The sequence below is a fragment of the Dermacentor albipictus genome, chromosome 6 (assembly GCF_038994185.2).
Source record: "Dermacentor albipictus isolate Rhodes 1998 colony chromosome 6, USDA_Dalb.pri_finalv2, whole genome shotgun sequence".
Taxonomy (NCBI): domain Eukaryota; kingdom Metazoa; phylum Arthropoda; class Arachnida; order Ixodida; family Ixodidae; genus Dermacentor; species Dermacentor albipictus.
Genome location: NC_091826.1, coordinates 9,215,430 through 9,227,500, shown reverse-complemented (window position 1 = coordinate 9,227,500; position 12,071 = coordinate 9,215,430). Strand labels below are relative to the sequence as shown.

Below are 12,071 nucleotides of genomic sequence, written 5' to 3'. Positions count from 1 at the left end.
ACTTGTCGACAGGACGTCCTATATACGGACGCTGCGGAATATGCAAGCATAGCGGCACACGCGGCCGTGGCGGTTAGAGAAGATGGAACACCGGTGGCGTGCTGCACAGTCAGTGGCGTCGAGACGGTTGAAGCTGAGGAAGTAGCCATAGCCTTGGCCCTCAGCCAAAGGGGGGTAAATGTGGTCATCAGCGACTCCAAAAACGCTGTGAGAAATTACGAATCGGGGAGGGTGACGGAGACTGCCATCCGTATATTAAACAGGGAAGGAGGACCCAGGCAGCTTGTTCTGCTCGTTTGGGCACCAGCTCACCAGGGACTTAGAGGGAACGAGGAGGCTCATTCGGTCGCCCGAGGTCTCACTTACCGGTCGACCCCCGGAAGCCCCCAAACCACCGAAACTATAATCAGAAGAGAGGATATGCGCGCATACCATGAAATCATAGCCTACTACAGACTAAATCGCCAAATCTACCCGGGAGCGGACAGAACGCTCAGTAAGAAAGATGAGGTTATGTGGAGGAAATTGCAGACGGGGGTTTTTCCAAACCCCGTACTCTACAGCAAGTGGCATCCAGGAGTGTACAGGTCAAAGTGCAGGTTCTGTGATGAGGCAGCAAATCTGGTTCACATGGTGTGGACATGTCCGGCTAAACATGATAGCTCGCGAACTCTAGAATCCTGGGAGGCTTTGCTCCGCAGCCCAGACCCCAACGTCCAGCGGGACATCATCGGTCAAGCCCTTGCTGCTGCTGCGTCTCAAGGCATTCCGGCCGACGGCTAGGGGCGAAGGGAGAGAAGCATTTCTCTTCTGACGTTCATTGACTGGTGCTTTTAATAAAGTTCTTCCTCCTCCTCCTCCTAGTCATATACAGCTTCGCTGTGAAAATCGGGCCCTTCAGTCTCCTTCCTTCTCGTTTGTTACATAACGAGGATCTTGAATCCGGCAGCTTTAATGCCTTCAGGTAGCACGTGTGGGTTTATTGACCAGTTGCCTTCACCCAAAAAGTTAGCGTACTGCCTGACGCCTGCGGTAAAAACAAAAAACAAAAAAAAAACTACGGGGTTTACGTGCGAAAACTACGATCTGATTATGAGGCAAGCCATAGTGGAGGACTCCGGAAATTTCGGCTACGTGGGGCCCTTTAACGCGCATTAAAATCTAAGTGCACGGATGTTTTCGCATTTCGCCCCCATCGAAATGCAGCCGCCGTGGCCGGGATTCGATTTCGCGACGTCGTGCTTAGCAGCCCTACACCATAGCCACTAAGAACGCCTGCGGTAGCTAGTCTTTTCTACATCCCCTGCCATGGCCGTGAGTGGTGGCGCTGGCTAACAATCCCAGGGTTAGTTTTAGTAGACAAACCTAAAAACCACAGAAAGTGAATGGCAAAACGGCGCTGCGGTAGCTCATTTGGTAAGAGCATCACACACGTAATGTGAATACGTAGGTTCGTATCCTACCTAAAGAGACGACGAGCTTTTTGGAAGTAAGGCGTGCTTACTTAACGTTTTCGGTTGGTGGCCTTCGTCAGAGTACAGAGTGTGTGCGTGTGTACATATATATATATATATATATATATATATATATATATATATATATATATATATATATATATATATATATATATATATATATATATATATATATATATATATATATATATTCGCATAATCCCATACTATGACCATAGGGTAATGCAGCATAAAGAAGGTTTCCTTAGAGGTTGGTGGGGAGTGAGAATAACTGAGTACATGTTATCTGATTTGCTGTTAAAGCATTCTTCATTACCATTCCAGCTAAAACAACTGGAATACGATGAGGACCTTCCCCATGGACATTTAATTATTCCTCTTATTTTTCACCCAAATGAATTTTGTGCTTGCAAACTTCTAATATATATTATCACTCCTACATAATCTTCTGGCACCTCGATCCTATACTGCGTTTACCGTGTACCAGAATTGCACGGCTACAACTATAACATAGCCCATTACAAAGGGCAGCTTGACGTCTATCGCCTGGCTATATATATTCCAGAAAAGCTGTTCGAGTAATCTATAGGTGTAGCCGCATGGTCATGCGTTTTCCCGGATCGCAGTCTTAACAGCCAATTTCACAATGTGTAAGCTTTCGTCCTAACGAAGGTAGCAGTGAACAAACACAGCGGACACAAGAAAGGTACAACAGACGCCCGAGTGCAGAACTGACTGGTGATTTTTATTGCTGGCGAATATTGGCGCGGCGAGTGTGTTCTGAGGGACTGAGGGACAGAGCTTGAAAATGCAAGGATCGTGCGTAGAAGCTGGGATAGGACTACGCGTGAAATTTCACAGAAGCTGAAGAAATACTAAGCCTACAAAACGCCCGTGTCAGCACCTCTGAACTTGCGCGCTTTTGGATAGACAACATCGCTTTCTGCGCGCAGTTATAGATATTAACTGACCAGGATGACTGTCCGAAGATTCCATATCTTTCTTTATGTTTCTGGTGCTGTTTTTTCCACGCCAATATTTTGTATATACATATACAGGGTGCTCCACGTAACTTAACCCAAGCATTAAAGAAAGAGAGAGAAGGGAGGAAGGAAAGGCAGGGAGGTTAACCAGACTGAGTCCATTTTGCTACCCTACGCACGTGGGAAGGAAAATGGGGAGTGAAAGAGAGAGAGAAAACATGAGTCAATCGCACTTGCACATGCACTAAGTTAGGTGCAGGACGTCTGTAGTCGGGCACTCAAGTCTGTTACCTTCAGGAGTGAAGAAGCGCTCGAACTGCTTTGTGGGGTAATGAACTGTAAGGCCAGGCTCCCAAGATCTTTGCTTCTGTAAATGGCCCATCATCCATTCTACTCAAGGCACACTGGAGAGTCTGACGTTGGTTATCAAATCGAGAACAGTGGCACAAGCCAAAGGTTAAAAATGTGCTAATGTCACGTACAGAACCAAGGTAATGTCGTTTGCCGTCACTTGGAGATATTCAGCTTACTTTTTGCATTCCACCGAATTAGAAACTCCCGATAGAGCTTTCTGTTGGTCGATACGTGCTGCATAGAAGTGTTTTTCCGAGCGTGAAAGAAGACCGCGAATACACGCAAAGTGCCTCGAGCGGTCAGTCGCGCTGCAATATTGCGTATATTCGCGGATTTCTGTCACGCTCGAAAAAACACTTATGTAGCACGCATTGAGCAACAGAAAGCTGTATCGAGAGTTTTTCATATTGCCCTACAATTTTCTCATTGCCACTTTTAATCTGACTATAATATTTGAGAAGTTGATCAATTCATTAAGGCTAATGATCCAATTACGTGGAATACAAAAAATGAGCCGAGCATCTCCAAGCGACGGCAAACGATATTACCTTGGTTCTGTCCAGCTACGTGAGATTTGCACATCTTTAATGCATGGCTCAAATTACGTGGGACACCCTGCATATGTCGGTTCGTCAGCAATGAAACTCGGACACTTCAGCGCTCGTGGCGTCCGCTGCACGCTTTTCTTGCGTTGTTTGTCCTTCCCGCGCTGCTGCCGTAACATGTCGAACGAGCTAATTAAAGCCCATCGCCTCGTACAAATCGTATAAGTTGTGTTCACGATGCATGCATCAAGCTATCGCGAAATTTGGAATAGAAAACAGCTCAAGCAAGATCTGATATCAACTATTCGGTCGCAGAGCATGCAATCTATGCGCCCAACGGATTTGTCAGCACTCGAAAAATGAATAGGTTTTCAAAAGACACCGATTCGAAGAGTCGGTGCTCCGGCGCCTCGCCGTTGCTCAATCGGTTCCGCGAACAGACAAAGCCTTACCGGCGTCGTCGAGCGCATTCTTCGGCATGGCACGCCCCCGTGCGATTCCCGCAGGGCCTGCTCGGGTTCGCTCGTCCGCGGGGACTCGACGCTGGGCCTCCACACAGCCCTGCCGTGTGCTATGCCGCAGATACCCGTATACCGGCGCTGGCGGCTAATCTCGGAGAGTCGTCAAAGGCGCGACTGAACGACAGCAGGGAGGGACGCCGCGCGCCCCGCTGCGCGATAAGCGCTGCGGCGGCGGCGATATCGCACAGCTGCCGGCGCGCGCTGACCGAGCGCCGCCCGGACCGTGAGACGCGCGCGCGCATATACGATTGTAAATTACGCGCACGACGACAAGCGTCGCGCTGGGGTTACACTCGTCGAGATCGGTGGTCCTGACGGGTAACCAACAGCAACTGCGCATGTTAACAACATCACGGCAATTAATTATCGGCACGCGCAGAACGCCGGCACTGGGGCAGGGTGGCGTGCACGCCCAGGGCAACCCTTGCAATGGCGACAGATGCGCCCCTCTTGCCGGCCCCGAAATCGGCGTCCTTACGCAGCCATTTCGAGTCTGAGTAATCATTCTACATTTCAGTCACATAGCTGCAGGCGCGGTCGTACCCGCGTCCTCTTTTTATACCAAGGCATTCGTGGAAGTATTACACGTTCGGATCTACTAGCGTCTGTCTCACTGTATCCCGAGTTCCGCAGAAGACCGCCAGAAAACGTGGACCCTTCCACGTTCCTGCCTCTTTCAGCAGACACTCGCCTTTGCAAGGGATGCAAAATATTTACACCCTTCAATTTCTCCATCTTGATATCTTTAACGTGTTGTCTTCTTTCGGTTTCGAGCTTCGCACTTAATTCTCTCGAGCCTTCTTTCTAGCTGTGCTCTTCTCCTTTCTCATAGTTTGTCTCCCCTTCCGTCAATTTGTGTGTTATTGCTGTATTGTTGTTCATTATATAGATATCTATCCAGTTCTTTCTTATTTTTAATTCGACAGCATTATATCGCTCATGAGGCAGAAAATCCGGCGCAGTTATCGGCGTTGGCGTGACCACCAGTTGTCCAAAAAGTCATCGAACCCTCCACCTGTGGTGGGAGTCGAGCCCACCCCCTTTGGTGTTAATTATGACGAAGTTCGTTAAGGCACAATTAAATAATATATGAATAATTAAGGTACTCGAACCCTCGACATGTCGCGCGCATTAAGGCGAAGTTATCTGAGGCATGGTTAATTAAGGTCGTGAAAAGTAAGGTACTCGAACCCACGACCTTTCTTCTTAGGTCAAACTAAGGCACAGCTAATAAAGATAGAGTTAATTAAGGCACTCAAACCCTCAACCTTTGCTGGGAGTTGAACCTACGGCCTTTGGTCTTAATAAAGGCAACGTTAACTGAGGCACAGTTAATAAAGATAGAGTCAATTAAGGCACTGGTACCATCGACCTTTGGTGACAGTCGAACCAACAACCTTTGGTCTTATTTAAGGTAAATTAGGCTACAGTGAGTTAGGGTGGAGTTAATTAAGGCACTCGAACTCTCGGCTTTTGGTGGGAGTCGAGCCCACGACCTTTGGTCTTAATTAAGGCGGATTAAGGCACAGTGAATTAAGGCAGAGTTTAGCAGGGCACTCGAACTTTGGTTGCAGTCGAACTCGCAACGTTCGGTCTTAATTAAAGTGAATTAAGGCATAGTGAATTCAGGCAGGGTTAATTAAGACACTCGAACCCTCGACCTTTGGTGGGAGTCGAATCCACGACCTTGCGTGGGCATAACGTCTAAGCATGGCGCAGTGGTCGCAATCCTTTCCCATTCATCCACGTTGGGATAACTAAGTGCCCTTTGAATATTTTTTCTCCTATATTTCTTATCCCGTAGCTCTTAGTCGTAGTTGCTTTACATTTTTACTTTTAATTTTTCTGTGCACCAGCACCCAGGCCTCGGCACAGTATGTCGGGTGACGAGAGACTTCAAACAACCTGGGCCATTTGTAACTTTATATAAGAGCGCATGCCTTCGAATTCTTGAGTACGCCTCCGTCGTTTGGGGCGGCACTTGCAGGTCATATTGTGAACTTCTCGAAAGTGTGCCAAAAAGGTAGCACCTACATTTAAACATCGATCCAGTCAAAAGCCTTCGATCTCCATAGAGCTATAACAGACACTCACGTTACCCTACCTTCACCTGTAGACACAACAAATCGGATGTTCTTTTTCTTCATAAATTTATTTATGGAAAAATGTGCCGCTCGCAATTGATTTCTAAAGGGCGCTTTTACATTCCGCAGAAAGGCACAAGGAACCAGCGCGCCTTTCAGCCTTCAAATTATTGTAGCAGAGGAATTTCAATAACTGAATGAAAACTCTCATATCGGTTGCGTGTTCCGTCATTCTGTAATCCTTTTTTCAGTTTCTCCACTATTGCTTTGTATTCTCTTCGTGTGCACAATTTATGCTCTGTTAAAATATGTATTAGCGAAATTATTATTTTTTTATGTGTGCGCGCGTGTGTATGTGTGTTGGGCGTGCACTGTTTTTCTTGTACATTGTTCTGCCGAGTGCGCCAGCACGATGACCCTCGATGTCTTTCCTGGGTACATTAATAAACACATATCATCATCATCATCATCATCGTCGTCGTCATCATCATCATCGTTATTATTATTATTATTGTTATTATTATTATTATTATTATTATTATTATTATTATTATTATTATTATTATTATTATTATTATTATTATTATTATTATTTAGCCCCAAGACCCCCGAGGTTGTTCCTGGGCACATTAATAAACACCTTTGATTGATTGATTGATTGATTGATTGATTGATTGATTTTGTATACAATCTGTACTGTATTTCATGCTTTCTACTAGTGCTAAGAACGTTTTAATAGACGAAAAGCGTGGCTCTGCATCAAGGCGCTTCACAACAGTGAACTTGGGCACATTTATGACCCATGCTTCCAGTGTGGTAGATAGTAAGGCCCAGTTTGACGCTATTTGACTTAAGTAAAAATGCACCGACAATTACGATACTCCCTATAATACGATATTTGAGCGCATCTGTATGTGTTTTCATTTCGCGATATCTTCGCTGGCGCGGACAATCTGTCTCGTACGGCGCCTTGAAAACGGAGCGAAGTGTGGCGCGACTGCCTCTCTTATCGGGAGATCGCGAGAGGCAGCGCGCGGGTGACGCGTGGTTCACAGCAGCCACCGCATACAGAGCTCCGCTCATGCAGCGCTTGGTTCCCATATACGGTATCGCTGGAGGCGCTCGCCGCGTGCCATCGGTGAACAGACGACGGCGCACGACTCTGACGCCATCTTGTAGTGGCCGTCGCCGCAAAGCCCGTCTTGCGCGCCATTATGTATACGCTTTTCTTCTCACGCCTTCGCCATACCCTCCTCCTGCGCTTTCCTTCTCGCGCTCTCTTCGCTATCGCCGTCTTTCATATCCCGCTGTGCTCGTTCGCTCGGTTACGAGGGAAAACGCCGACGCTTGCCGCAGGAACGGGCGCCAAGGAGCTGCGCTCTAAAATATTTGATGTACTTTGCCATGAGCTACTTATTACGAAGCTCACGTAAATAGACATACCTTCTTCCATCACTGTTCTGGTATCAAATTACCTAAGCAATAGATCGCGCTTCCTTGCACTAATGGACAAAGTTCTATTAGTGGAATAAAAAGAGCATTCGCCAAGAGGCAAAGTGTATTAAATGAAAACTTGGCGCTTCGGGGCCCATACGAGTCCCTTCATCACAATGATAGCAAACATGGTGGCTCTTAAGTTTAAGTGTGGAAGAGATGGCGCAGTGCGCGTGCGTAGATTTCGGACAGATTCCCACGTGTCCTATTTATCGCATGCTGCGTCGTATGAATGTGCAGCGATTCTAGCGTTAGCTGTAAAGGCAGAGTTTCACTATAGCTATGAGGCCACTGTCGGAGTTCCTCAAGGATCTGTTTCATGGCTCTCTTTTCTTGGTTTCTATCTTGGTTTCTTTCTACTACTCATAAATGACATTTCAAATCTCAACGCAGACACTAACGCCGTCGTCATTTTAGTCGAGTCTTTATAAAGTAAGATATCGGGAACAATTAGGGCTCGACGAAAGGAATTCGAAACGCTATTTGATGTGTAGGCGTGCAGTGCGCTAAATGTTCTCGCAGACTGGGACATATGTCTCTCTCTTTTTCAATGTGAGATGAATTTATTCTTTTTTGCTTTTGTTATGAATTGAAAAGCAACCCCGATTGTGTCTCATCGAGTGATAACTTGTGCCCTTTCACTCCACATTCAAATACATCTCAAAGTGTGATCCAAAGGCAAATGATATACATCGTATGAACCTCTGAACCGCTTTTGCATTTAGAAGAAAAAAAAGTTCCACCACGGTCTCGCTGTAATACGAGCACTGTGCTCGCTTTCCTGCGCGGCTGTGGTTCTGACGGTTGCATAAAAAACGCCTGGCCATTGGGCGAGCATGAAGCAATTATGTTCGATCGCTCATTAAAAAGGACACGCGTAATTCGTGCTCACCCGATGTTACGCACAAACGCCTTCTCTCTCGTCTGCAGTTCAGTTTCGATTTTCTGGGTGGAATTGGCCGGAGTTCATTATGGTGCAGAAACTTCAACTTTTAGCACGTCTGGAATGAGTTATGAATTTCACGGATGACGGGCTTCGTCCTGCATTAGGACCAATTGTCTGACTCTAAATTTTGGTTAAAAACTAATTGGATTAACTTCATTTCATAATTACTCGTCCATTGATTACCTGGAGTCATTTTTAATATGTACGCCTAAGTGGTAAAAGCAATTCGAGGAACTTGGTCACCTAATTATCGCGCGTCTTCCCTCTTTGAACGCATTTCCGGAACACCTAAGAAAACCCATCACGTCCATGAGGAGGCACAGATGCCACGCGGCGCTGATATTTGAAGAAAGAAAGGCAGGACTTTTGCAAACCGGGTGCGTGAACATGCGACCGTTAGCCTTGCCACAAAATAACTGTGGTTCTTGAGCGTGATACAGAACGCGCGAGGCACATTTGCTTCCTCGTGAACGTCATATGCTGCGTATATCAAATCAAATCTATTTTTCATACTGTCAAGATACAGATAGAAGGACTGTGACAAAATGCTGTTTTTTCATAACAGCTTCACTAGTTCACAGCCCCGCAGAAAAATTTGAGCTGTGACAGCACTACGGTAGATTAAACAAAAAAGAGGAAGAGGTACAGGGATATACGTATAATCACGCCCCGTTTCAAATAAAGCGTTGAAGTTAGCGCTTCTGTGGCTCCACCAATTGCTTTGTCCGGATCCTCGACTGCGCTGGGACGTCATTCCCTTTTAAAGAAGCTTTCATAATGCAAAAAAGGGGTAAGGCGTTCGTATTGTCCACTTCTCTAGTGTCCGCGTCTGCACGCCTTATCTCCCCCCCCCCCCAATATTCTTTCTTTTTTTTTGCATTATGAATCCTTACCAACTAGCTCCGTTTTCTGTCGTTCTAAAGAAGCCTTTTTTTTCTTCCTTTATTTTGCATTTCTTTTCACAGTTAATCAGGCGCTAATTGTTGTTTCCTATACTGCTTTGTCGTTCGAAACAGCTGTAGTAATTCGAAACATTTGCTGTCCCGATTAATCAGGTGCTCATTGTTCATGATTGGTGATGGACTATACTGTTTCTCTTTTGCACCAGTGCTTGTTGTATGAACACTTTGATGCCCCTCCTGCAAGGGCCCGCACCTTGAGCCTGCAGTACTGCAAAAATATATAAAATGCTGCCTAGTACAGATCCTAGCTACGACTGCCTTTCAAGGCGAAGCTGTATATTTACGGGTTAAAGCCCGCGTTTTCGATTACGGCTTGTATCTTGAACGCACGCATTATCTAATTAATCCGCTACTGCGAGCGTTAATGGGTTCCCTCGATCATTGAATACCTCGAGTTAAGTACGGCAGATCAGTCGAGTTTGCATTGCAGTACTGTTTACGCAGGCTCTTGATGTGCGCTTCCATAGAAATAATAATAATAATAATAATAATAATAATAATAATAATAATAATAATAATAATAATAATAATAATAATAATAATAATAATAATAATAATTGACACACATCCAAAAGCAAAACAAAGAAACGGGCCTATCTAAGTCCACGAGGACTTGTGCGACTAGGTCCGGCAGAGTCGGTACAGCGATGTGGTTACATATTTACATAAAAAGTGAAAAGGTAGACATTTACATAATAACACGTTCTTTTTTTTCAACTTTGAGAAGAATGTTTGGTAGTATTACCCGTTAACAGACAATGACATAGTAAATAAAGAGAAACACATAAACAACTTAAGTAAAAATCAGGACTAAATTTCAACATTTCATCAATAATTTCTTCAATTGTTTTTTCGAAGTTGCCAAAAAGAATTCATCGGCCAAATCGTTTAAATATTTTTGGGATGTATACACTTCTTCTCGCTTCACCATACTTAGTAATGGAATAGGGTACCTTAAAACGTTTTTTTTTTTATTTCTTAACGATCGAGGAGCATCGTATGTCTCTTTGAATTGATCGCTCCAATTATGCCGCATAATAACAGTTCTGGTAAATAAATCCTCCGATGCGCAAAATCCTAATTCCTGAGAAATATTATTGTCGTTAAGTGTAGTGCCGTAAGCCACATTTTTAATATATTTTTTAGTAGTTTATCAATCCAATTTTTCCAGTGCTCTGTACAAAAGGCGAAGATCGTTATACCATACCTCAGCACACTGTACGCTAGTGCATGCATTATCATTTTCTTGACTGGTAGAGGTACTAAACCCTCTATGTTGAAAAGTAAATATGCAACACTACGTAGTAGTAGTAGTAATAAATAATAATAATAATAATAATAATAATAATAATAATAATAATAATAATAATAATAATAATAATAATAATAATAATAATAATAATAATAATAATAATAAATGTACGTCGTCAGCGACGTCGTGGGGACAAATATATGTGTTTGTGTGTATACGTGTTGAGCGAATGCCGAGGACTGGTCGCCACGTCTAGGAAAACAAGTCAGACGCTTGACTCTTTTCAGTCCCTCTTTAAGAGGCCGGCCGACTTCGGTGAGAAATGTGGGCGGATCGCTGACGGATCGCGAGAAGGAATGGAATCGTTACGATGCCCGATTCACTGTTATCATCTTTGTGGAAACAGAGCAAGCTAACAACAAACAGTGGAACTGTACGAGCCTTGTTCCACTCTCATTCCACTGCGCTCTGAAGAAGCAAGGTTCAGAAAAATTGGGACTGCTACAGAAGACAATTTTGCGTTCTGCTGTGTATTGTTGTGAAGAGTATGGGGATTCCTGGTTGATGATTTATTTATGCAATTATTTATTTATGTATTTATTTCGGAATACTGTCAGTCCCTTCTTGGGATTTTTACAGGAGAGGGCAAAACATACAGATACAGGTTCAGTGCTAATATATATATATATATATATATATATATATATATATATATATATACATATATATATATATATATATATATATATATATATATATATATATATATATATATATACATACATATATATATATATATATATATATATATATATATATATATATATATATATATATATATATATATATATATATATGCAATACACATGACAATAATAAATAAAACTGATGATGGCACTTGAATACAGTAAATACACTGAGAGGAACACTGTAATATAAGATTATGAACAAGGTTATGCTGTAAGGAATTTAGGCACAGAGCTCTCAGCGAGGGTAATAAATTTGTCTATGGTGCGCTGGGCCGTGACTGATGGATGCAAGCGATTCCAACCTCGGATAACTTGTGGAAAAAAAGAATATCGGAAGGTATTACTGTGATAGAAATATTCTTCAAGGATGAGTGCATGCTTGTGACGTGTTAGTCTTGTAGTGTTTATACGAACAAAGTATGTGGGAGACATCTTTAATGCATTATTAAGCAGTAAATACAAAAACTTTAGACGGTCTAATTTAGCACGGCTGGGCAACGTGTGAAGCCCAGCCGTGCGTAAAAGATCTGTGGCTGAATGCATGCGTCCATAGCAGTTGAAGATAAAGCGCACGGCTTTCCTTTGAACCATTTCGAGTGTTTTAACGTTGTTTTTAGTGTGGGGGAACCAAGCTATGTCAGCGTATCCTAAGACCGGACGGATAAAGGTGACGTAAGCTAGAAGTTTTGTATCAGATGTAGAATGA

The 12,071-nt window shown here is 43.7% G+C and overlaps 1 protein-coding gene across 3 annotated transcripts in view; it reads right to left on the bottom strand.

Annotated features, from left to right (window-relative positions):
* LOC139060760 (ectonucleotide pyrophosphatase/phosphodiesterase family member 3-like) overlaps window positions 1-12,071 on the bottom strand; it is a 73,694-nt gene that overhangs the window by 59,139 nt on the left and 2,484 nt on the right. For 2 of the 3 annotated variants that reach the window (XM_070539870.1, XM_070539873.1), the window contains exon 1: window positions 3,810-4,050. The exons of the other annotated variant lie outside the window; for it this stretch is intronic. In XM_070539870.1, coding sequence (XP_070395971.1) covers window positions 3,810-3,837 — 28 coding nt within the window. In that variant the 5' untranslated portion in view covers window positions 3,838-4,050. Of the gene's footprint in view, window positions 1-3,809; window positions 4,051-12,071 lie in introns of those variants that run through there. 3 annotated transcript variants of the gene reach the window in all.